The 26,635-nt window shown below is 39.1% G+C and overlaps 1 protein-coding gene across 3 annotated transcripts; it reads left to right on the top strand.

Annotated features, from left to right (window-relative positions):
• Positions 1-1,011: 1,011 nt before the first annotated feature.
• On the top strand, positions 1,012-25,072 carry trim37 (tripartite motif containing 37). 3 transcript variants are annotated; one of them, XM_056398055.1, is made up of 25 exons: positions 1,012-1,270; positions 2,639-2,719; positions 3,852-3,953; positions 4,705-4,745; positions 5,163-5,279; positions 5,548-5,635; positions 5,935-6,057; positions 7,213-7,336; positions 8,197-8,264; positions 8,650-8,774; positions 9,021-9,071; positions 10,662-10,743; positions 11,751-11,827; positions 12,428-12,607; positions 12,759-12,873; positions 13,954-14,145; positions 14,602-14,735; positions 15,002-15,084; positions 16,720-16,947; positions 18,109-18,417; positions 19,751-19,900; positions 20,881-21,079; positions 21,188-21,279; positions 22,129-22,239; positions 22,529-25,072. In XM_056398055.1, exons 2-25 carry the CDS (start codon positions 2,699-2,701, stop codon positions 22,573-22,575), a joined length of 2,859 nt encoding a protein of 952 aa, XP_056254030.1. In that variant the 5' UTR covers positions 1,012-1,270; positions 2,639-2,698; the 3' UTR covers positions 22,576-25,072. The 3 variants fall into 3 exon arrangements, with proteins under 3 accessions (XP_056254030.1, XP_056254032.1, XP_056254033.1); XM_056398057.1 differs by lacking the exons at positions 1,012-1,270; positions 2,639-2,719 and adding an exon at positions 4,865-4,912 and having other exon boundaries at positions 3,891-3,953; XM_056398058.1 differs by lacking the exons at positions 1,012-1,270; positions 2,639-2,719; positions 3,852-3,953; ... (2 more) ...; positions 5,548-5,635; positions 5,935-6,057 and adding an exon at positions 6,827-6,861.
• Positions 25,073-26,635: the final 1,563 nt, after the last annotated feature.

Genomic DNA, 26,635 nt, shown 5'->3' with positions numbered 1-26,635 from the left:
AATAGAAATTCTCACATATATTGTGGTTCCAAAAGTCTGAGACCACTTTCTCATTCACTTGAATGTCAACATTTTTACTTAGGCTGTCATTATTTTGACAAAGTAAGCCAACATTTTGTAGTGTAGTAATCAAGTTAAGTATACGTAACTTTTTACAAACAGTTGTGATTCACAGTACTGATTTTATTAAGATATTAAACTACATTAATCTACTGAACTTTTGATGCGTATTTATGTGTAACAGTTATCTTCATCCATAAACATTTAGTTTGATAATTTATTCATTTATTTATCTCCTCTGGACTAAGGTCAGATTGCCATCCGGGTAAAGTGGCAGCTTGTGGCCCCGGATCCTCAAAAGCTCCAGGTTTACTCCATTTCATTTAAGTCTATATAGTTTGCTTAATCATAAATATGTTAGAAATTTGGTACCACTGAATTGTTTTATTTTTTATTGAGCCCCTTTGTTATAGTTTCTTTTTCTTTCTTTCTTTCTTTCTTTTTTTTTTTGTTCTTTTTTATTGATTTGTCTCGCTGTGTGACGCACTTTGAGCTGCATGTTTATAAAGTTGAGCTGAGTTCTGCGTGTCAAGTATGGGCTCATTAACACAAAGAAAACATTGGGCGATTAGTAACTCCACCATAGAAATGTGAGGCTGAAACCAGCAGTTATTTATTATTATTATCCCCTGAAACCCAAGTTAACATATTCGTATTTCTTGTTTTATCGGACAGTCAAAAATAAAAAGATGTTGAGTTTACTATCATAGAAAACTGAGAAAAATAGCAATAGATTTTTTAAAAATACTTTAATGGTTAATCATCCATTAAACTTGTTGCAAATAAATTTTCTGCCAATCGACTACTCAATCATTTTCAGATCCCGGTTTCCTCTGTGATCCCGTGACCGGTCACACGGTGGCGGTAATGCTCCTTCATCCGTCTGACAAACGCGAAACGATAACATACGGAGAAGAAGAAGAGGAGCCGTGTGATTGGTGATTGCTAGGGGACAGACGGCTTCAGAGCAGGCGCTACCGCTACATCTCCAACTCAGGGCGAAAACACCAGGCGTTTTTCCATCCCTTGTGGACCATAGTGCCACTTCTGCCCTCACACAGCGGAACCGAGCTTTATTTTAGTCTCTGAATGTCGCTAAACCAGCGGAGACGACCCCCTGCTGTGCGCTAGTAGATGTAATATATAATGTAGCACCGTTTTTCCAGTCGTTTGCTTATCAGGTGTGACAGACGAAGCCGAGTCTGGGAAGGTGAGTGAGCCATCCTGCTAATACCAGCGAGCTAGCTAGCCTCATATTTTTTTATTTAAATATGTTCTGTTCTTCCGAGTCCGCTAATTTTATATAAATAGATATACCACAAAATATAAGCTCTTGTCATGACTGCACCCGGTGAGGTTAGCTGTCAGTGTGTGTGCTGATGCTGGGCCTCAGTGTTGGCTGGCACTGACTACACAAGCTAGCGGTGATGACAGCACCTTTTGGCTGGGGAGACTGTGTTTTGTAGCTTTAATGTAGCATTTATGTAAAATGGTCTGTGCTTTTCATGAAGGACCATTCAGATATTGTAGTATTTTTTTAAAAACAGCAAATGGTGTGTACTTCAAATGCCCTGTGTAAAATAAGTCCTGAATTCAAGATAAAAAAAAATATAAGTATTATCAGGTAAATGTGCTTTGAATAAAAGTGTTCATTACTGAAAACTTTACCCTATGACTGTGGCTATTATGTATAATATCATTAGATTATGGTCACTCATGCATAATAGAAAAGCAACTACAACTTTGTATGTGCCTCCAATAACTGATTGATTGGTTCGTTTGTGATCATTCAGAAAATAGTGACTAATGCACAATTAGTTACTCAGAAGTCAAAGTGACACCTTCTCAAAGCTAATTTTGTTCATTCAGTATTTGGAAACTCAAAATTATTAAAAATAGATTAAAAAAAAGTATTAAAATAATAATTAAAAAGTAAACCAACAAATCCTCTCAATTTAGAAGCTGGAACCATGAATGTTTGTCATATTTATATGAAAAGTGACTTAAAAGAATTATTAAAGTTGTGATGTAAAATATGCTGCAGATTTGTTTATTGTTTTGTTTCATACCATCCAGGCAACGAACGGTTTCAGTTTATTTCAGTTCATCTTCTTCTATATGATATGAACTTCGAGATGTGAAACTGTGATTTTTTTGTCTTTTTGTATTTCACTTTCCCGAAGTGATCAACACACAGTAATGCAATTGAAAGTGAGAAATGTTTTAGAACTGAAACAATTGATTGATTGATCAGTTGACTGACAGAAAAGTAAAATGAAACTATTTTAACAAAAGCCTTCTAAGCTTCCAGCTTTTGGATGTTGGGTCAGACAAAACAAACATAATTTTTGGGCTTCTGAAAATTTTAATGCACATTTCTCACTGTTTTCTGACATACATGAGAAAATAATGGGCAGGTCAGCCAATAATGAAAATGTTTTTGGTGGAGACCTAAATGGTTTTGAAATGTAATAGTATTGTTGTGATTGCTTAGAAAACATTAAAAGCATAAATACCACTCCTTGTTAAGGATTACCAAACCAAACTATAGTGTCTCTAACGTTACTTTTCTTCTTAGACCACTGGCTACGACGGCTTTTGATTTGTCCTTGAGATCAACAGCTTCAAACTGGCTGACATGGATGAACAAAGTGTTGAGGTATGCATTACACACATCAGGCCATGCAGCTGGGGATCCTAAATGTTCACTGCCTGAGTGTTTGTCTGAAAGCTGGACAGCGTATCAGATGTTGAGACAGTGAGTCAGTTGGATCCGTTGATTAGGCCAATGGCTGGAGGCTGATAGACCTTTAACCAGTTATGGAAAATATTGTGTGTGTGCATGAGTGCATCTGAGAATCGACACATTTTCAACAATATTATCAAATACTTACAAGTCAAAATCCAGTTATAAAGTTAGCAAGAGAGGGAGAACATCCAAGCTCTGGAACTTATCATAACATCTCAGTGTTATTTATGTGGTGTCTTGCAACTGTCCTGTGCTGATGTATGTATGTAAATCTATGTAAAATTGTTTGACCAGATCTGCTCAGTGCACAGCTAGTGACTGAAACTCTCTGCTTGTACTACCATTAACGTTAAAAGGCAAATTAACAATGACTGTGACTGACAGTAACTAAACAGAAATATATCATCTTCATATTGAAAACTAAAAAGCATTTTCTGCCTTCAGCCTTCAGACTCACAAGAATCTTAAACTACTGTTAGTAGTTAATAGTAGAAAACATCATGATCAAAGATGCAGATGGTTAGGAACCACCACAGTGACAGAAGCCTTTGAAAAATGGAAAATACAGTACATAAGTCTACTTATTTTAATCATAAACATAATCTAATCAAGTAAACCCACTGATATCAAGACCTCTTTTACACGAGAAACTAGAAGGGCACTGAGAAAGCGCAGTGCACTGCCAAGGCCATTGTTAAACAATATAAACCAGACCTCAGAATAAAATTCGAATTCATAAGAAATGATCCCAAAATGTAATGGGTTCTTCCCTGGCCCATGTCTCATCTCTCCACCAAGTTCAGTGCAGATCGGTTTAGGATTTAGTATTTAATTACACATCTTTTTTACTCTATACTCATTAAGTACAAATCTACAATCCACTATAACCCATTAAAACATCTTTGGAATAAACCTGCTAAACTTTTTAAAACATACAATTTTTTTGCTGACATTGTGTCTAAGTGACGTTGGGTGTTGTTGACTCTTCGGTGATCTGTGCAGCTTTTAGTGAGTCGTCATCTCATCTTCTCTCCCTGTGCAGAGCATCGCTGAGGTGTTTCGCTGCTTCATCTGCATGGAGAAACTGAGGGATGCTCGCCTCTGCCCTCACTGCTCCAAACTCTGCTGCTTCAGCTGCATACGAGTAAGTCTGTTCACACCAGGCAGAGAGTAGAAGATGTTCTTCTCACAGCACCACTCTGTAGTTTGCTATTAGTAGTAAATACTGGTATTAATACACAAAGTTGTTTAATTATGCATAAAATTTAATAGCCCACATTCTTTTTATGTATAACGGATATAAGCTTAATATTTGAGCTTTAAGGAAGGGTGAATATACAGTGTACACCCTGAACAGGCCCAAGTCAACATGAGGGAGTGATTTACTCACAAGAGATGGGTTTAAAAAAAAGAAGAAAAGAAACAGACCTCACTTCCTACCCAAATGACCCACCTCTTTTAAATATCACTCATACAGGGTAAATAGTGCATCTGTTACAGATTAGTTTCAGCTGCATATTAATATAATTTGGTGCTCTATTGAGTATTTACAGCAGCACAGTGTATATGGGATGGGGTCAAATAAACTACAGTAGTTGTGATCATTATAATGAAGGAATGTGTCACCCAGTACATTGGTGTAGCTCAATAATGTGTTTTTTAATAGTTTTTGGACACCAACTGATCTCTATGGCACAGAGGAATAGGATATGTCTGTCTTTGGCTGCACATATAATTGTTTGGATCAATTCATTGTTGGTTTTGATCATCATGGGTTTTAGTGATAATAAGAGTATTGCCAGTTGCAGAATCACGTTTATTTAACAATAGCAGCACTTTTGAACTGATTGTATTTAGACACAATTATTAGTAATTTGAAATTTCCTGTTTTACAGCGATGGTTGACGGAGCAGAGAGCCCAGTGTCCACACTGTCGGTAAGCTGCAGCTAACACATTTCTGCAACCCTCCATACTGTCTGTCAGTGTTCAAACTGCACAGAACTTCTGATGGACATTTTCTCACTGTTTTCACTGTTTTTCATTATTACTTATAGACTCGAGGATTAATCGAAAAAAATATTAGGTTAATTGAAAAAATAATCGTAAGTTGCAGCCCTACACACTATTATTTATTATCTAACACACACACACACACACACACACACACACACACACACACACACACACACACACACACACACACACGCATACATCCATCCACCAGCATTAAAATAGAGGATACAAACAATGTTTAGAAAACTTAAATTAATGTAATTTGTTGTTTAGTAGTTTCTTCTGTTGTGAGATGTTCGGTATGAGGTAAGAAATAAAAATGTGTTTTTCTACACACAGGGCTCCGCTCCAGCTGAGGGAGCTGGTCAACTGTCGCTGGGCAGAGGAGGTCACCCAGCAGTTGGACACCCTGCAGCTCTGCAGCCTCACCAAGCATGAGGACAATGACAAGGACAAGTGAGCACCTCCTACTGCTCTTTCACTCTGTTTTGTCTTAAAGTTGTATTTAAACATTCAGGTGATGTCCTGTCTGAGAGGGAAGTCTATATGACCTATTAAGATATATTTTTCATCAAGGAGTGGCTTTGTCACTTCCTTTTATTTGGTGTGAGATTTCTTTGGGGTGACCTAGTTATATTATCACAATGAGTGTTGACAGGTTTAAAAAAGTTTCCTAAAAATCTTTTTCTTTCCCTCTGATGATCCTGTTGTTGGATTTCCATAGATGTGAGAACCACCATGAGAAGCTGAGTGTTTTCTGTTGGACCTGTAAGAAATGCATCTGTCATCAGTGTGCTCTGTGGGGAGGCATGGTAACGTTTCACTTCTTTCTTTTTTAGATTGCACTTTGCATGCAAAGCCACAAACACCTAATAATCATTGAAAAAAAAAAAGTGGGGCGGCATTTTTTCACTGAAACTTTTTTCAAGTAATCGATTAAAATGTCAGAAAATATTTTTAAAAAATGCATATTACAGCTTCCTAATGCTACATTACTTGTTTTGTTACAAAATCACAAAATATTCAACTTACAGTGAGGTGAGACGGAGGAAGGCAGTAAATCTTCACATTGAAACTGAAATGTAGTAACTGATGTTTTTGTTGTGTCCAGCACGGTGGCCACACTTTCAAGCCTCTGGTGGAAATCTATGAGCAGCATGTGACCAAGGTGAAGGAGGAGGTTGCCAAACTCCGCCGCCGGCTCATGGAGCTTATCAGTCTAGTGCAGGAAGTGGTGAGGACTGCCTGTTGCTTTTATTAAGAAATGTCAAAATCTAAAAACCAATGGCCATGACATTTACTGGATACATTCACCCTTCTCAGAGGTTGAAACCTTTCTCTTTTGGACACTGTGAGCTTTCCTGTAGCGCCACCCTCTGGAAAAATTATCATGTGTGCATGCAGCGGGCTTCATACAAGAAAATTCACCCCAAACTTTCTTAAATGCACAAACTGGCCATAAAATGATTATGAGCATAATCGACACACGTATTGCTGAATGTGATAAGTTGTCATCAATCACTCGTATGTGCCACTTGAGAACAGATCTTTTCATGTGAGTGGTACTTGCATGAGACCCAATATCTCATAATCTATTGGGCTGATTTCCACTGAATTTGCTCTGTACAAAAAGGTAGCAAAGAGTAGTAATGAATGTGCAATTTTACATGTTGCCATAAGATATAAAATAATAATAATACAGAGTGTCACAAGGCATGCAGTTTTACTGGATCAGAGGTTTCTGAAACACTTCTGTAACTGCAACCGCTAAAGTCTGAATTGAAAGCAACCACAGTGATAGGGAGGCATCAGCAGCACAGGGTTAAATGTAGAGAGACAGAGAGAGATAATAAATACGTTTCTTGTTCTGCCTTCTAAAGACAACAATGAAACAAATCAAACATTACAGAAATTAGCTTGTCACAAGTACATAAAATAAGTTCAATAAAACATGAAACAACCTCTGTTTTGTTTCTGGTACAGGGTAAAAGAGGAAAAAACTCTGAGAGACCACAGTGATCATCCAAACATCAGTCAGGTCCCCTCTGAAGTTTCGTGTTATAACTGTCATCTACTTACAGCATGAATAGCCAGAAAAATGTTTTACATACAACTGGTGGTCACCAAGGTTGTTATTTAAGTAACTCAACTACCACTTCATTTAGTTGAGCATCATGAGGCAGGACATGAAATACATTTTTGTAAACATGTAAATGTGTGAGTGATTAGTAACTTTTTTTCAGAAATTATTAAAAATGTAGCGAGTATGTCTGTTGTATTGCTTATATCCACTAGATGGCAATAACATATTAATATTTCAGTTAAGATCTGACATCTGTTATATCTGTTAAAATATGCTGTGTGTGTGTGTGTGTGTTCGCTGGGTCAGGAGAGGAACGTAGAGGCTGTCAGGGGAGCGAAGGATGAGAGGGTCAGAGAGATCAGAAACGCAGTGGAAATGATGATCGCTCGTCTGGACAACCAGCTCAAGAACAAACTCATCACCCTCATGGGTAGGACTCCAGGACACACCACTGCCACAATGCAGCCGTGTTGATTCTGGGTTTACACACAGGGACTTTGCATGCAGTAATGGTTTTAATAAGGGGGTAGTTTTTCTCACTGATTATTTTTGTGCTAGAGACATTGATATTTATGAATTTTTTAGATCTTAACAACTGCTACTTCACTAAATCATGATTTAACTTAACTTAATCTTGGTCATACAAAAAAAATGTGAATGAGACTTTGTTGTTTGGCAGATATCAAATCAGGCTAAAAATCTTTTTTCTCCTGATGGTGCAGCTCTAGCAGAAGAGGTAATTAAAAAAAAACACCTTGTCCAACCATAGTAATAATTGGACCAGCTGTCCCTCCCTAGATTTTCCTCCATGTCACCTGCATGGGTGAATAAATGAATGCGCAGCAAAATGCAGCGTGTAAGTAATAAGGAATTAAAAAGAGAATTTATTCATCACATTGTGGCACCTGTGATGAATTTAAAACGGTGCCAAATACTGTGCACACATTTGGCTCATTCCCTTAATGTCATGTAATGTCTGAATGTAACTTAAAAGACAAAAAGCACTTTAACAGATAGAGTAAACCATCAATGTTGTATATCCACTGTCTGAAGGTCGAGACCTTAACCTAACAAAATATGCACACTCCCTGCTGAAAGCAGTGAGAGACGACTTTTATAGCAATGGGTAATGTACATATGAAATATTTATCTGGACTGAGTGGATGCATGCACTCAGCGCCCACATACACAACCTGCACACATGCCCACCCACTCGCACTCACCAACCTCCATCAGGTCTGACATTCAGCACAAGTACACTGAAAATAGAAATGTGTTCCTCCCCACCAGGCCAGAAGACGTCCTTGACCCAGGAGACGGAGCTGCTGGAATCTCTCCTGCAGGAGGTGGAGCATCAGGTTGGTAGTCTGCAGCACCTCAAAGCGTCCATTCATTTAGCTGTAATGCATATTGTTGTTTTGTTTGTTGTGTAATATATTTCCTCATTTGCTGATCAGAAGATTGATACCACTCTCACGTTTTTGCTTTCAATATGTAGATAGAGACTGGAAACAAGGGGAAACAGCTAGCATGGCTCTGTCCAAACATGACAGAATCTGCCTACTAGCTTCTCTGTAACTGTTTAATCTGTTCTAAGGCTGAAGTGGAAAAAACAATTCTGCGTTTTACAAGGGGTTATGTGCCAGCCTATTTCTCAGCTGTAACAACGTGCCACTGTTGATGTTTTAGCTGCGTGTTGGTGGCCACAACATTATGATTTTGCTGTGTGTGTGTGTTGAACAGCTTCACTCCTGCAGTAAAAGTGAACTCATCTCCAAGAGCCCAGAGATCCTGCTCATGTTCCAGCAGGTCCATCGGAAACCCATGCAGTCCTTCGTAACCACACCAGTCCCTCCAGACTTCACCAGGTAATCTGCTCAGGAAAGGTCAAGTTAAGTCTCATGGCCCAACAGGTGTGTAACAAAATATCATGGCTATGGCTGCATTTAAACAAATATTATCATTAACGATTAATCTTTTAATTCGTTTTTCATTCATCAGTTTGTTATCATAATGGATGATGAGACAGAATAGAATAGCCTGACAGTGACTGCGAATTACAGCTTTATTCATTGTTTCTTGTGTATAATCATCCTTCCTCTTTGTGCTTTCAGTGAGCTGGTCCCTGCCTATGACTCCAGCACTTTTGTTTTGGTCAACTTCAGGTAGGGTTTTATTTAGCCATAGCTGCTGCAGCAGATAATATAAATTAGAAATGGCCTCAGTACTATTTTACTGTTTTGTCAGCTGTGTGTGTGCGTGTGTGTGTCTTAGTAAATAATAAAAAAATTGGGTTTTCTGTTGTGGTCATAGATTCAGACAGCTCCTTCAATCTTTAAACAACATCTTTTAAGGCGAGTTGAGAGCAAAGATTCATGACGAAACAAAATGGTTTTAGACTGTTGCAGGGAAAAGTTGCAGTGGTGGAAACTGGCCCATCTCACCTAAAGCTGGCTGGTGAAGTCGCCTGCAACTCAGCTTGTGATATCGCCAGTGGCTGGTTTTAAAACAGAAAGCACGTCATCTGTTTGAACAGCCAATCAGCTCATAGCTAAGTCAGCTGATCAAGTCAGTTACAAACAGCCGAAATGACATGAGTTTTGGACGGAGGAAAGAAAGGATCAACTTGGATAAACAATGAATTTGTTTGAGGAACAGCCGTGTCTGTTCCTTTTTTTTTTTTAATTTACTCAAACTAGATATAAAAACAAACTGCCCTTTATCACATTGCACATTGTGTGGGTGTTTGCACGAAATTCATGACCCTCTTGTTTTTTTATATTTTTGCCATTTCATCAATACTGCTGCAATACATCTGCAACTAGAGCCAGTAACTGCCTATCACTACTCATATTTTTATGTTTAAGTATCCAGCTACAAAAACGCCTGAGAAGCCGCAGTTAGAACGAAAGTACAGAGTCGTTGCTATAGAGACGACACATTGTCTCGCCTGGTTGCAACAGTGTAAACATTGCAAGTAGTTGCAGGTTTTGTCTTGTCTCGTCATGAATCTTCATGGTCTAAAGCTGACAGTGTTTGAAGTAGACAGTTGTTCAGTGCCGTTTGACTACAGTTTGCTTTTCGGGGAGGGTGTAGCACTTCCACCTTTTTTATTTGTGTGTAGTCGTTTGGAACAGCTATAAACTCTTTCACCTTAAGACATAGTTGGTTGACATTCATAGTTGGTTTTGAGTATATCCCCACCTTCAGGGGTATGTACACTTGTTTTCAGTGGCTGATGTTTTAAATCAAGTGAAAATCTGTAGGAAAATAGTAGGAAAATAATTGTTTATATAAATGTTTAATGTAGTGTAGGTCAGATTTTTGATGTAACTTGAAATTATGATATGCAAAATATGATATGTAAAATTCGTATTAGATGCTGGGCAGCTTCTGCTGCATTAGATGCATCTTTCATTACTACCTCTACTAGTTACACAGACAGCAGCAGCTGTTACTAAAACAAAAATGACTGAGACAGTGGGGTCTGATGGTTGTTGACAAAGAAGATGAGGAGCACCTTGAAGCAGTTCCACCCACCACTGAATCTGTTTCAAGCTTTTTCCACTTCAAAAGTTGTTAAAAGTTGGAGGGCCCCAGCAGGGCCCCAAAAAGTAATGCATGAAAAAAAAAAAGCGAGGAGCAAAATGTGAATGGAATTTACACAGCTCCAGACAGGACGCATAGTGTTGTTACAGCTGCCAAGTTATCCACAAGTTTTGATATGAATCTGTTTGATATTTGTGTGTTTGTAGCACCCTGAGGCAGCGGGCTGACCCAGTGTATAGCCCTCCTCTACAGATATCTGGGCTCTGCTGGAGACTTAAAGTCTACCCTGTGAGTGAACCATTTCCTCTCTTCAGTATCTTCCCCATATGAAGAAATGTGGATAGGTCTATTTCTCAAATGTCAATCTCACTCGACATTTAGGAATAAAACTTATCCGGTTTCTAGTGGAGATTTAAATGTGAAGATCAATACTACTATTATATCTGTTCATTAAATATAAGGCTATAGCCAGTGGCCTGTTAGCTTAGCATAAAGACTGGAGACAGGAGGAAACAGCTGGGTTGTATCTGTGCAACAACGAAAACAAAATTAACCTACCAGAACCTCGAAAACTGGGCACAGTAACTTCCTGGAGTCTCCTCTCAACTGCTCAGAGCTAAGAAATAGTCTGTCACATCACCTGGGGTAAAACTGCAACTGCAGTCACTTATCAATTAAATCCATGGTGGTGTTGCTAATACTGGTAATAATAATTTGTTAGGACAGTTTAGGACATTGAGCATTTCTCTCTGAACACTGGGGATGGGGAAAATTGTGTCCAAAAGGTGTGTCTAGGTTGTAATGTGTAGGTGAGCAATGGTATATAAAAAAACACTAAAAGAGGATCCCCACCCCCCCAATGACTGAATGATGACAATTTTTAATTTTAAATTTTTTTCATAAATTTAAAAACTCCCTCTATTTCACTTTAATAGAGAATAATTTATGAAGTATGTTGGAAGTGCACAACAACTGTATTTGCTCTCCATCGCATAAACACTGCTGGTTTGCTTGTGGCTCCAGTTGAGGAGTGAACTTATGTACCAAATAAACTAATAATAGCCTACAAGAATAATTACATTCAGTCAGATGCTCATTAATTATTTATTCTGCTTTCCTTTTCCTGTCATGTGTACTGTGGAAACAGGACTTATACTGTGAGCCATCATTAGCTGCTCTCCACCACCATTATGTTTTTTTGCTGCACATGTTTGCTTTTCATGGTGCACTTTTGCATAGGCCCTAAAAGCAGTGCATGTGTCTCTGTTAGTAACTCTTGTAATGTGTTTCCTCAGGATGGAAATGGTGTGGTCCGTGGAAACTACCTGTCTGTATTCTTGGAACTTTCTGCTGGACTCCCTGAAACATCAAAGTATGATATATATATATATATATTTTTTTTTTTTTTTTTCATCATAAATCTCTTTTCTTTCTCTACAAACTTCTCTTTAGGTAAATCTGTCCTTGCTTTTCTCTCTTACCGTCAAACCCCACATTTCTCAACCAAAATCTTTATATATTTCTCCTTTTTCCTAATTGTTAAGCCTGTGGCTAACTTATCTTATTTAAAAGGTTTTATTTGTGGGCATAGAAATAGTAATAATATTCACAATAAGCACACAGGAAAAAACATAAATAATTATTTTATAAAGGATGCAGTACTCATTATTGGATGGCAGCATTCCAGTGGAAATATTTTAAGGCTGCTTTTAAATGAATAAGTATACATACACAGTATACATCCCTTGACACTTGCAGCTGTATACGAGTGTGTATGTTTTTGAAATATTACACATGCTCAGACTTTTAGGTTTAAAAACAAACCACATCTTTGTGAAGTGAAATATCCGATCAGTCATCATTGTCAATCAGCTGTTTAAGTATAACAACATCTGAAACTCCTGGATTCCTTCTCCTCACACCTCTCATTGTGTATTTTCCTGTGTAGTGATGTTATCTTGGTTCTTTGCAGGTATGAGTACCGTGTGGAGATGGTCCATCAGGCCTCCAGTGACCCAACCAAGAACATCATTCGGGAGTTCGCCTCAGATTTTGAGGTTGGTGAATGCTGGGGCTACAACCGCTTCTTCCGACTGGACCTCCTGGCCAGCGAGGGCTACCTGAACATGCAGACCGACACACTGGTCCTCTGGTGGGCTCACACACACACACACAGACACACCATCATTATCCTGTAGCACATGCTCACCTGCACCACTATAGAAAAAATAAAAACAGAAAAGCAGTTCTGTTGTAATAGAGTAACACTGTGTCATTGGTTTTGATGTATGTGTGCTGTACAGCTACCAGGTTCGCTCACCCACCTTCTTCCAGAAGTGCAGAGATCAGTACTGGTACATCAGCCAGCTGGAGTCGGCCCAGAGCGGCTACATACAGCAGATCAACAACCTCAAAGAGGTACTGTCTGTCTGTCTGTCTGTCTGTCTGTCTGTCTGTCTGTCTGTCTGTCTGTCTGTCTGTCTGTCTGTCTGTCTGTCTGTCTGTCTGTCTGTCTGTCTGTCTGTCTGTGTGTCTGTCTGTCTGTCCGTCTGTCTGTGTGTGAGAGTGTGTGTGAGTGAGTGAGTGAGATCCTTGTTAGAATTCAGTCGAGTTTTTAGATTTCCAAGTGACAGCAGCTTTGTGAAGTTAGGGCATCACGTCTCAAACCCTTTACCCTCACTGACCTGCTGGTGCATACATCGTTCAAACACGCAGACCAGCACTTTAGATTATAGTGGAGATTCCAAAGATACCAAATGTGTCCGGTGCCATCTTTAATTCACAGACATCTCGGTTGATTCCATTTGATGTGATGGGGCAGATAAAAAATGTGGAGTTCGAATATTTCATTCAGTATGAACATTAAAGAGCTTTATTGAAAAGCAGGGCGAAGATGATACAGAATGGAAATGATTCTGTCAGACACAATGGAATGAGATGAATTTTAACAACCTTAAAAAGATAAAAGAGGATAACTGGATGTTAAGGGGTTAAAGGTAAAGGCTTAAGAAACACAAAAACATTTTTAAGGCAGCCCCTCTATCTATAATTATGTGTCTGTTTATTTTAAGATAAAAAAGTTGTGTGTATGTTTTTCCATAAAATATGTCCACTGAAAGAGGATATCACATCACACACGTGCAGCAAATGACTTTTTTGTCAATTGTTTTGTTGATTTATGTATTATTGTTTGATCTATCCAAGTTTCCCAGAGTCCAAGGTGACATCTTCACATGTCTTGTTTTGTCTAAGTCTAAAACCCAGAGATATAAAATTTACTATAATGTAAGAAAAGCAGCAAATCCTCACATATGAACCAGAAAATTTACACTATTTACTGCCTTTCACTTCAAAAAATCAACAAAATATGTAATTTGCCCAGGGTTGGCCAAACTTTTACATGAAACTGTAACTGCTTTCTAACAGCTCTAAATAAGCGAGTGTCTGTCTGTGACAGATCTATCAGTCGTCCTGACTGATTCATATTTCTGATTTCAGAGGCTGGCCATCGAGCTTTTTCGCCGTCAAACATCACGCAGCTCCTCGCCCCCTGACCTGAGGCTCGGTGGAGGCACCACAGCCTCTGAAAGAGACCCTCGCTCAGTGAAGAGTGACGATGACATCCAGGCCACTTTGACCAACACTAAGAAAGGCGAAGAGGAGGAGAGGACCCAGCAGGATGACTCTAATGTAAGGATGGGATATACAGTACTCCACCAGACTAAGGTTGCATCCTTCTGTTGACTTATTTGACTGAGTCTGTGTGATCAGTTGAAGTGGTGGGGATCATATAAGAGGGAGTGATCTATTCCTCTGTAGGGGCAATGAAATGGTTTCATAGTACATTTTGTTCATTTACCAAAACTTAGGGATGTCTCAGTCAAGTCCTTCACATACAGCTGGTACAGTCTGATCCCATATTGTTCTTTGGAAATATATATCCTGCAACATAGCTTTAGTTAATTGTTGGGACATTTGAACGTCCATCATTTTTGGACTTTGGAAGGAAAAAACATAGCTGCATTAGCCTCTGTGAGTTGAAAAGTAGAGAGGAAGTTGAAAGGAAGTTACTCTTAAAGAAATGGGGATATCTCTGTACCACAAAGCCATGAGCTTGATGTGATTGTAGCGTCACTGTGTTGTCAGGAGCTGTCGGACGGTGACTTGGAGGTGGATTGTCTGACAGAGGAGGAGGTGAACCCACTGGATGGTAGCAGCACCTCAGGGAGCTCCACAGCCACCAGCAACACAGAGGAGAACGACATAGATGAGGAGACTATGTGAGTAGAATTTCTCACTTTCTCTTAATGTAAAGTTTTGTTGATGTTCCAGAAACCCAAATAATTTTTGCATTTTGCTGTTGCTCTTTTAATAAAGGAAGTGATAAAGCCTTGAGTTTCTTCATTAAGCTGAGGCAGAGGGATAGTAACACAAGGAAATTTCATACCTGCTTACCCATCTGTAATGAAATGTTAATCATAAAATCATAAAATTTAACAGTTGCATAATTACTGAATACTTTTTGTGTTTGTGTATGTTTGCACAGGTCAGGAGAAAATGATGTAGACTTCATTGGGAACCTGGAGACGGAGGAAGGAGAGCTTCCTGATGACTTGGCTGGAGCCACAGGTATAAATCAAACAATGATATTAAGTTATTTTTCATGATTTATTATAGTATAAACATTATGTAAATCCCACAGTTGAGAGTTTTACCCCTCTTGTGTAGGAATAGATTTCATCCTCTGCAGAGGAGATCTGTCTTTCTGTTTATTACCACCTCACTTGTCAACAGAATTCAATGAAACTTGGTGGACAAATTATATTTTCTACGTCTGCATAACCTCAAGGGCCTGTGTAAAATAAATTTTATAACCTGCTCATGTCCTCAAGGGTCTGCACAATCTCTCTCAACATGCAGCCTAAATTTATAACCATATTGTCACTGCAAAAACCTATCCACCCTTGCAGACACCTAGTGTAATATTAACAGAACTCTGTGTTTGCCCACTGTTCTTGTCCCATTCTGGATAATATAAAGTGATAAGTGACACGTTTTTTGCTGTCACCATGTCGCCATTTGTGAAGAGACATCTATATTTTGGCTCATGAACCTTGAAAACTTGAAAAGTGACACATAAGAGCAAAATGATTTTTTAATGCATTCCAAAGTTCAAGACAAACCAATCTGTCCACTTCAAATTTAGCCCAAAACATCCAGTGAATCACTAGTACAGCAGTGAGCAGTAGAACTACACCAGTAATGCTTTTCATTTATTTTACTGTACTAAGCTGTTGTATACAAAACTTAACATCTCTGGTTGGGAGTTGAAGGGATTATGCCCCTGAACTGCTCAAAGTGTTTTAGTTTGAGTTTGTATTAACAGTGAACAGCAGTAGGGCTGCAACTAGTGATTATTTTCATTACTAAGGCCATCACAGTTTCCCAGAGCCTAAGGTGACACCTCCAAATTGTTTATTTTGTCCAACCAAAGAAATTAAGGGAAGGAAAAGTTACGAATCCTCACCTTTGTAAACCTGGAACAATGAAATATTGAATGTTCTGCCGCAGATGAAAGCCTTGTTCTGTCTTCATTTGAGGCAAATAAATGCTTCTGCCACTATTTGAGAAATCACAGAATCAAATCTTTTTGTGTTGTCTGACAACTGCATAACCAGAACATAGTGATACGATGCTGTGCCTCAAAGCAGCTCCTTCAGTGTGTTTGACTGTGTTGGTGTTGAAAGGCATGAAGAGGATGAGTCATTGTTGGTGCACTGGACCCCTTGCAGCGTGCTGATATAGAAACACTTGGTGTCTGCATGTGTACATGTGAGAGGGGGTTGTGTGTGTTCACTCTGTTAACAAGGAGAGTCAAGCTCAACAAAGTGCTACTGCATATTTTTAGTTCTTCCAGTGTAATTATTTTTTTCTAATAAGTTTTCCTTTGATGATAATTTAGCCTTGCAAAGCTAGCCCAGATCTTATTTTTTGACGCAGGATTTTTACAGAAGTAACAGAATCTCTTACATGGAAAACCGAAACATCCTGTTTCCAAGTGGATGCTATTGAACTAAATGATATGGAAAAAATGTGTCACAATATAAATTAAATAATTTCTGTTGAGCTTAAATATTCTCTTACATTTTCAATTCCTTGTTAGTAGATTTAACCCCTAAAAAATGACCAAGCGTTAAATTCTTTCAAAGAAAGAACATGGAGCCTTAATTATCAATAAACTCTTGTCCTCTGCCTTATCTGCAGGTGGTTCCAGCTCCAGTGGACGTTCATTACTTCGCAATGCTGCCGCTGGTCGTAGTGCCAGTAGTAGCGGAGCTGCTGCTTGTGGTGCTGTTGGGCCAGGCAGCAACAGCCTCCTGGAAATTGACCCGGTCATCCTGATCCAGTTGCTGGATCTGAAGGAGCGCAGCAGCGTGGAGTCTCTGTGGGGGCTTCAGCCTCGGCCTCCTGTGTCTCTCCTGCACAGCCAAGGTCTGTAAACACAGCTCTCAGCTCACTAACAACAAATCATTCCAGCTAAACTGAGAATCAATACCTAAAATCCCACACAAAGAAATCCCTCCGGAGACTCTACAGCAACTATATAAGGCTTACCTTTAAAAGGGACACATTGACTTTATTGTCTTTTTTCACTCTACACCACACATTAGAGAGAACACTAATACAATTTTCATTTAATTTCTCTCCAGTGATTGTGACCATCCCAGATAGTAGAGACACCATGTACTTGATATAGTGTAGGAAGTGTTTCACGCCATTTGTAGAGGTGGCTAATGAACAACTTGAAATCATATCATCCTGCCCAAATCTTAAGCAGCCACAAAGACAAATTGTTTGATTATGAAGACTTGTGTTATTTAGTGTTGCAATGATGGCGCTTTAACTTCAGAATGGCTAAACAAATCAATACAACAAATCTAACAAGGGTGGTAACAAATTAACAAAATAAAAGAAAGCAAATTGCAACAACTCACTTCCCTAAATAAACTAAACAGTGAAAACAATATTAAAGGTACCCTGTGGAGTTCTTGACCACTAGTAGCACTATGGAGCAGTGTTTTTATAAGTGGGTCACAATGTTATTTGTGTCTCATGCACACACCTGCGGGTGATGCAATACACATTCCTGCCAAAGGCCTCACACTATTACACTGATCACCAGATTGTAGTAACGCAGCAACGAATGCACCAATGTCAGTGCAAAGAGCAGTGAAGAAGAAGAAGAGCGCTAGCAAGCAAACATGGATGTTAACAATGCAGATTTTCAAAAATGTAAGTGTTTTATGAGGACAGAAATGCATTCAATATATTACTTAGGCCATAAGCATACACAGTGTGCATTGATTACACAGAATGTAAACAGAAAACTTCATGGGATATTTTTAGCATAACAGATCTCCCCTGTGAAGATAACGTAACGCAAGCAGCTTACAGTGAGACAAGCTCTGCCCTGTGCACTGCTTCTTCGCCAGTATAGTTTATATTGTATATATGCTGTATATAAAGTATATGCTGTCATCAGCAAACAGGATTGATTCTTGATTTTATGAAGTGAGATACTTTGAGACGATTTTACGCCATTTGTCACTGAGCAAAACACAGACATCCCATTCCTATTCCTGTCTCTTCCAGCTCATCCTCACTCCAGGAAAGAACGAGAGCGGCGGCCTCAGGTGGTACGACGATCAGCTCCAGACTCAGGGGTCCTGATCCGCCTCAAGGCTCAGATGGCAGAAGTCCGTAGCAAGATGTCTGATGTCAAGAGTCAAGTGCTGGAGGCTCGGGGGACCACAGAGCCCAGGCCCGGCCCATCAGGGGCCTTCAGTGTGGAGGATGTACCCTCTCATCATGCCGATTCAGAGTTGCCAGCGTGTCGTAAGCCGAGTGAGCTGGACCTCCTGGGGAGAGCAGCTGTAGCTCGGTCCAGGCCCTGCCGCCCTGGTGAGGACTGCCACACTACTAATGCTAATGATGTTAAGCCACTACTGCCATTGTAGTACTATAGTGTTGCAGTTTTTTTCATGAACTGTACACAAACACAGAAAAAGTTTCCCTCAAAAGAAAGAGTTTTTGAAGATGTGAACTGAATGGGTATTTGTTTTGACTTAAAAATAACCCCAAAAATATCAAGCTATGCAAAAACCGCTTCTAGTTTCACAGCAGTAAGTGCTGGTGGAAAAAGAAGCAACGGTACAGGCCAAGCTGACAGAACATTATCTGTAAAATTTCAGTTTGCCACTGAGATCCATCAGCCTCCAGAGAAAAGAATTTTTACCCCCAGCTGCTGACAGAAGTCTGAGGAGAAACACCGCCATCTTTAAATAATGAGATGTGACTACTATGCTGTCTAGTATTTCATTTCGTTAAATGGCTTATTTAACCTATAATAAGAGATGTAGCATGGACTAAAAATGAAAACAGTATCAACAAGCACTGAAACATAAAAAGCCTCCAGAGGACCGGTTTAGTTTAAATATTTCAGGCCCACTATGTGGTAGATTTATTGACTTTACAAGAGCTTAACATACTTTCTTCCTTATAATTTGTAATATTCCAATGATATCGCCCCGTCATCACTAATGTATTTATATGTTAATTTTATCCAGATTTTAACTTTTGAACAGTGAATTAATATAATATTAGTTATTGGGACTGTCAGTCTGTTCTGTCCAGAGGCTCTCAAAATAACAGGGAACATATACAACAGAAATACGCCAGTAGTCTGTCACAGATGCTACTGCAGCAGTCAGAGCTGAACATTGCACCACTGGAGAATACACACCACAACCACAAGCGGCTGTGTTCGTGTTCCAGTTTGACTCATACCACTTTCAGACATCAGACCCATGTATGACTCTCTTTTTCTTTTTCATTGGGTTGGTTAAATGACATTTAAAAGTTGTTATCATTTAATTAATTTCCGTTCCTGTCAGCAATGCCACTTCACCAGCGCAAAAATGAGCCAAGGGTGGCGGACAGCAGCACATTTTTTCCATACTTTGGTTTAAAACAATGCATATGACTTTTTTGGCTTGATCACAGAGTTATCTTGACATACTTTTGATTGTATATAACCCTGAGATACTTAGGTAATATTTAGACTAGACTGCAAATGACAAGGATCACAGGTCTCACGCAAGCAGGAGTCCATATATTTTCGTTTTAAGTTAACTATGGATGATGGTAACATGTGAATCCCCAGTTATTGGGTCAGAAAAAGCTGAGATAATTACATATTTGTGTATATGTTTTTTTTTTTTTTCCCTGTGTGCAGCCAGGAAATCTCTCTCCCCTGTCCTGGACAGCAGTGGTTCTCTGGTTGTGAAGAGGAGGAGTCCAGAGGAGATGGAGAAGGACCTGAGAGGGGCAGAGGCAGCCTCAGAGCTTAGCATGCATCCCAAAGACGGGCTGGGAGGTGGAGAGGGTCAGTAGTTCATGAACTTGGGTTACTATTTAAACTTGCATGTATTGGGTTTGTTTGGCCATTTGGGGTCAATAGAAACAAGCTGTAAATACAACATAGACATTATCACCTCAGAATTTTTTTTGGCAAGCTTGTTAGCAGTTGCCTTTTGGAGTTCTTATTGTTGGTATTTGTCCAGTAATACCACAACTCAAAATGAGGGAAGCTGTAGCTGGAAACAACACAAATGAGAGTGGTGACAATGAACCAAAATAATAAAATTGCACAGCCCAAACCAAAGCAATGAGCTTTAACACACAATAAATGCTCTATAGAGCTGATGAGTACTGCAGAACAGATGATAACTATCTTTGGATGGATCGCTGTGTGTTCAGCTGATCCATTGTTGTGAAAATGAAAATATTGACTAGAGCAGCTTTAAAGTACAGTTCATTGTTTTGTTAGTGTTCAGTAGCATCCTCCTACTGATTGCAATATAACAAAAATCAATGAGTGTACTTACCTGGATCAGGGATGTACTTTAGGTATTTTGAAGTATCTTTGTAGTGGAGTTTAAAATATACCAAATAACATCTACTTCACATTGCTCTCACTCTCCTCTGTACCGTTCCACCGTGACTTAAAATAGTTCCTGCAGCTCTAATGGTCTATGATTAACTGTAGGTTGTTTTAGCACTATGTCCGTCTCCTTTCAAAAATACTTTTACAGTGTATTCCATCATTTTACAATGTTCAAGGTTTTACATTTGACCCTTCCCAATGCACATTTGCCTCACTCCAAGAAAAAAAATGATCAAATAAAAGTCTCATTCTAATAAAGTCTAATTGTTTAAATACCAAAATTATTATTTAGCTGTACAAAATGTTTTTTTAAATTAAACTTTGAAAAAGACATATTTAATTTGCTTTGATTGAACTAAAGAACAACAAAAAATAAAGTAAGACCCATGTCTTTCTATTTGCTCCTATCTCTTCTCCAGGAGTGCTGAAGTCTGAGGGCACCCAGGGCCCCCTAGTGTCTCTTGGCAGTTCCTCATCAGAGCAGGCCTCCACCTCCAAGCAGCAGTACTCGGTGGAGCAGCAGCTGTATGGGACCTCAGGGCCAAAGGATGACATCTTCTCTTTGGGGGGACCAAGCTACATGACTGCCAGCAAGAACTGTGGCAGTAGGACCCTAGGGTGCGTCTCAGAGACTCATACACAGGAAAAATGTAGCAGACAGCTGTGTTACTCAAACTACACAGAACTACTCTTGTCTTACAACTCTTCCATTTCTTCCTGCCACAGGGCAGCCATGTTGGACTGTGAATCTGAAAGCTCAGGGAACTCCCATCAGTCCTTGCTGGAGGGACCCGCTTTGCAGTCACAGTCAAATGAAGGTCGGTTCACTCTCTGCCACCCTCAGGAATGAATGTGTTTCATAATTTCTTTCTTTGGAAGTTCAGTATGTGCAGGAATATTCAGCTGGTCCTAGAATACATTTTTAGAGTAACAGCTTTTTAGTTATAAAATCTTTTTTTTTCCCACTCTCTCTCTGATGAGAGTGATACTGTGTTATAGTGAACTGTAGACTACATGTTAAACCTCAGACACACTTCTACAGCATTTTAAGTTCAAGTGAAATTCTGAGTAAACCTGTTTAGCTCTCTGTGGAGTAAGATGCACATTTACACGCCTGAAGAGTATTCCTGTCTGAAATATCTGCTTTCTTTAGATTCTGATCTGTTAGACGTCAAGTGACGATTTTAAAATAACATTTCGGTTTGTTACAACTTGGGTCTTGCTTTTGTTTATCGAGCAGCACCATCCCCACTGCATCACTCATGGTCATTTTTATTATTTTTTTATTGATATGCTGCAGGTTAACAAACCTCTAAATTGTTACTATTGAAAATCAGCCATGTGATGACATTTTATGTGTGGTGTTACTCTGCTCTTTGTGTCTGTAAGTCTCTTCATTGTTGTCTGCAGATGTGTCAGTGGATTAAAGTCAAAGTAGTTTTTGTTTTGGGAAATCGAAATCGAATGTATTGATGAGTTTTATTTGTTCTCTGTGCTTTTTGTGACCTGATGTCATTGCGCTGAACAATACTGGGATAAACAAAAGTAATTTTAGGTATAATTCTGTATTTTATTTTTATTTTTTGTCCTTAAACTAAAAATTGCTAAATGTTCAGTGAAAGAAAAGACAGGACCAGTGGTCTCATCCTGTCTTGTCCTGTCTGTAGATCAGTCGCCCTCAGTCCTGGTGGCAGCAACAAGCAGTGACAGCGACACTGAGGACGAGGCCCTGCAGAGCAACAACTCTCGCTACGACAACCAGACTCCTCCCTGCACAGGTAACTTACACACACAATGTCCATGATAACAATGATGAACTCTCAAAAAGACCGCACTGTGAGACACATCCACCAACGGGCACTTTCAAGTTTTGGACAAAGTCAATGTCAAAATTAGGGACATTGAGCACAAACTGACACGTGTTGACGCGTCTTGTACGTATGCTTTTATTGTGTCAGAGATGTTACTAAACTTGACCTCAGCTGTATACACACTCTTGTTTACGATTGAGCATAGATAAAAAGTAATAAGGAGCATGCAAGTTATTTCTCCTCTTCCTTCTTCCAGGAGAGCAGCTTCTGTCTGATGACATGAGTCTGCCTGCTGACAGGTGATTCCCTCTCAGTCTGTCAGACCTGGCAACCCGCTGCTTTATTCTCAGTGGCCACACTGTGATGCAATAACGGCCGGAGACAACACACATGCTAGTTACACAGATCTGTAGAGTAGAAGCTGCTTGTTTTGCATGAACTCAAAATGAAGACAATTTAACAACCTGGTTGTTTGATCACCTGTTTGTCCAGAAATAGAATAATTTCTTTTGGTGTCCTGAATATTTCCAGAATTGGACCACGACAGAAATAATGATAATGACGGGCCAGTTAATTAACTTTTTAGATGACAGGATAATATCAATTCATTGTCCTTTTTAAGAGAGAGAACCAACGTTGCGATTTTGCGACCTCTCTTAAAATTGTACTTTGATACTATTTCTCTCTACACTCAGTGACTTGACTACTCAATGTTGACCTCAGAAGTTTGATGTTTCACCCTGCTGCATTTACTGGTCATCATTTAGGGTTGTACTTGACTATGACTACCACAGCCATTTGTGCAATGACTGAATCTCTAAAAATGATAAGGGCATGAAAACTGTTTTTCATTTCACATTTTACCTGGACTACAGGGCATTTAGTCAATTAAATTAACTTTAAACACAAATCTGTTACCTTCAGTGTATAAATGCTTTTGTAAATTGGACTAAGTCTCCAACATATTTGCAAGTCTAAGGATAAACTGTACATAATCTATAGCCTGTCCATAAGAGCTTAGTGTTTTATAACCGCATTCTGTTGTATAGTTCGGTCTGTTTTGGGCTTCAGCCTCGACACCTTCTCGACTTCCTTCAGCCATGCACCTCCCAGTAAAGGTACTTTAAAGACTGAATTCATTCCTCGAACACTCTCTTAGTGACACTGCAGCTTGTCAACTGCATAAATTCACTGCTTCCTTTCCTCAAGTAGCTTTCCTGTATATTTATGTAAATGCCTTCACCCTTAATAACAGTCGCAGCGGCAACTGCAATTTCTGTCTTCATTTGACATTTGAAAAAGGCTAATTGATCACGTCACATGGATTATAAAACGGCTGCTGGCTAAAAGTTTGAAGCATGCTGCCGATCTGACACCATAACAATGTCCATGTAGGTCTTTTTGCTTGGACATCTGCTTGGACATCCCTGACTGGAGCTACAATTATTCATTCTTATTATTACTATTATTATTAATGTTAAGTTGTAGAAATAGTTTGGCGTTTTGGGAAATATACTTATTTACTTTCTGGCGAAGAGATATCACTATCATCGGTACACTAAATATAAAGCTCCAGCTAGCAGCGGGAGAGCCTAGCTTAACACAAAGGCTGGAAACAAGGGTAAACAGCTAGCTTGGCTCTGTCCAAACTTAGCAAGATCCACATCTACTTCTCCCTCAGATCCTACTGTGTTGACATGGAGGTAGTGTCTCCTGGACTGGAGATTAACACTAAATCAAACAGCACTGCTTTTCTATAGGTGGAAACTTTGAGCTAGACTGCACCATTGGCCAAAGTCAGTGACGTCACAGTTTTTTTTCCATCAGATGTCAAATGCAAAAATACCTGCAATGGGACTTTTTCACAGCAGACATTTAGATCTGTCACAGTAGGAAAAGTACAGCTGTTACTAACAGAGTTAACAATGGCTCTCTCATATATAAGTAAGCCATGACATTTAGCCAGCATGAACAATACCAGGACCCTGAAACTGAAGCAGGTAAATAGTGTTCAGCTTAAATTAAAGTTATTAGTAACACCTGTTCTGCTGCTGTGATGCATCAAATGTCTGCTGTGGTCTGTACCTGGTTCTGCTCATATGTTCTGTTTGACCTCAATACTCCCAATACACATGGCAAACACTGATGAAAAATGGTGCCCATTATAGGGAGAAAATGTCACATTGACATGCTATGTTACAGCTGATGAAGTAGAGAACAGAAGAACGACATGCTTAACAGACCTTTTTGCACTTTGTAAGACTGTTGTTTTACTCTGAAGTGGACCCTGTCCTGTTCATTGAGCCATATCTTATTTTGAAGGCCCCTTAATATTTTAGATCAAAGAAATTATATTATATATATATATATATATATTGTACGCTTCTACAGTCATTAGTTTACATTGTAAATATCTTGGCATATAAGCTTGCTGTACATGTGCCTGAAAGTGCATGGCTTTATTGGCTGGATTGAAAGAGGAAGGAAGTTGTTCTCACCAGACATGTCAGGTCAAACAGAAATCCAGTAAAGTAAAACTGATGTTTGAAACGATTCACCTCTACAGTTCTAGTCAAGCTGATCATGTGATTTCAACTTTTCCTGTGTTACTGTTGCTTCACAAATTCATTTACATGATGGAGGCGTGGGAAACACCGTTTATTAACCTTTTCTTTTCTTTGTGCTTGTTGTGTCAAAAGCTATTTTTGTTTTTAACGTTCACAGACTGCACTGTGCATTATTTGGTGTGTACATTTTCTTTTTGTGTAATAAATAAAATGTTTTATGATTCAGGAAATAATGCCATGATCTCATGTCTTCTGTGTCACATTACTTTGCATTTGGAAGATAATGCATCGTCACAGCAAGGTTAAAACAGTAATGTCTGAATGTAAAACAGTTAGAATCCACAATTGTACAAAAGGTTATATAGCCTAGTTGAAGCAGAAAGTCTGTGAACTGTGATGGATGTTTATAGCAGACAGCTTGGGTAATAATGTATCTGTTCGCCTTTGTTTCCTCCTCCAAATATGTTTGGCTATTTTTCCTGCAGTGCTGTAAGAAGTACTTTTCATGTAAAAGTAGCAATACCAAAGTGTAGAAATGCTCTTACGCATCCAAGTTTTTATTTAAGTAAGAATGCTTAATATTAGTATCAAAATATAGTATAAAGTGCCAAAAATAAAAGTACTCATTATGCAAAAAGCCCATTTCAGAATAGTGTATGTTATAATATTGGTTTATAATTATTGATGCAGTTGTCTCTAATGCCTGTGCTAATGTGGAACTAAATGGAGCCCACATGTCTGTGGGAACTGGACGTCACCCAACATAAGAAGCAGGTCCTCAGTCAGTCTCCGCTTCTTATGCATGCGCAATAAGAAAGTCATTTGACTCTAGTCTGATAAATTTTTAAAAATAATAAATAATAATGATAAATTCTTTCACAAATCACTGACAGCTGAAGAGCACAGTAAATGTAATGTACATTCCCACCACGGGTACAGACAGAGGGCCAGACTTGAAGCAACTAAAGCACCTAAACTTCAAAGCAAGTTGATTATTATCAGAGAAGTGGACCATTGTTACCCATTTTACAAATGTAAATGGCACTGTGCCTCAGTCCCATCCCCTCGATTCAAAACTTACTAAACCTGCCCCTGACTCCCACAGTGGTTCAAGTCAAACCCTTGTTTGTTTCTTGTTTCCATACTTGAGGAAAAACCCTCACGTTCTTTCCCCCTCACTGAATTTCATCACCCTGTTTTCCTCAAAGGCCAAACTGCTGGAATGGAGAGAATAAAGCCAGATTACGAGAGGGGTGAAATGATGAGTCTTTTTATAGAAAGAATGTGGAGGACTGTTCACTTTTTGTAAAGCTGTTTATGTAACAGTAGACAGTACTGTTCCACATGAAAGCCCCGTTACAGCATCACATCGCTTCTCACACTGTGTGGCTTCTGGCATTTCACTCTGCTACATGAAAACAATTTGTTCAGGTTTCCTATTATTCACCTCCATGACTAAATAAAAAAATTACTGCCTGTTAATTCCTCTGCTGCGTGCTTCATAACCCTGGAGCCTGTTTGACCAACTGTCTGCAGAGGAGTCACAAGATGAAATTGGGCTGTTGTGAGATGATTAAAGGGAGAAGAAAGAAAAAACCACAAACTACTTCTACACAAACACATATATACACACACACATATATACTGTATATATATATATATATAAGTTTTTCTTTGCCTTTTGTGATATTGGATAATTTGACCTCTTTGGGTCTTTAACCGTTGCATAGATAAAGCCATCTAAGAAGTTCGGAGGGGAAATCACCCTTTGGTGAAAGTGCTAACAGTTGATATCT

The sequence above is a fragment of the Seriola aureovittata genome, chromosome 15, assembly GCF_021018895.1.
Source record: "Seriola aureovittata isolate HTS-2021-v1 ecotype China chromosome 15, ASM2101889v1, whole genome shotgun sequence".
Lineage (NCBI taxonomy): Eukaryota > Metazoa > Chordata > Actinopteri > Carangiformes > Carangidae > Seriola > Seriola aureovittata.
The sequence above is the reverse complement of the archived record's forward strand: the minus strand, read 5'-3'. Positions and strand labels throughout refer to the sequence as shown.

Excerpts from the sequence above, each read along its gene's own strand:
- trim37 (XM_056398055.1), top strand. The coding sequence starts at position 2,699 with ATGGATGAACAAAGTGTTGAG. Across the intron at positions 5,636-5,934 it reads GTGCTCTGTGGGGAGGCATG|CACGGTGGCCACACTTTCAA; the intron begins GTAACGTTTCAC and ends TGTTGTGTCCAG. Across the intron at positions 7,337-8,196 it reads CAAACTCATCACCCTCATGG|GCCAGAAGACGTCCTTGACC; the intron begins GTAGGACTCCAG and ends CCTCCCCACCAG.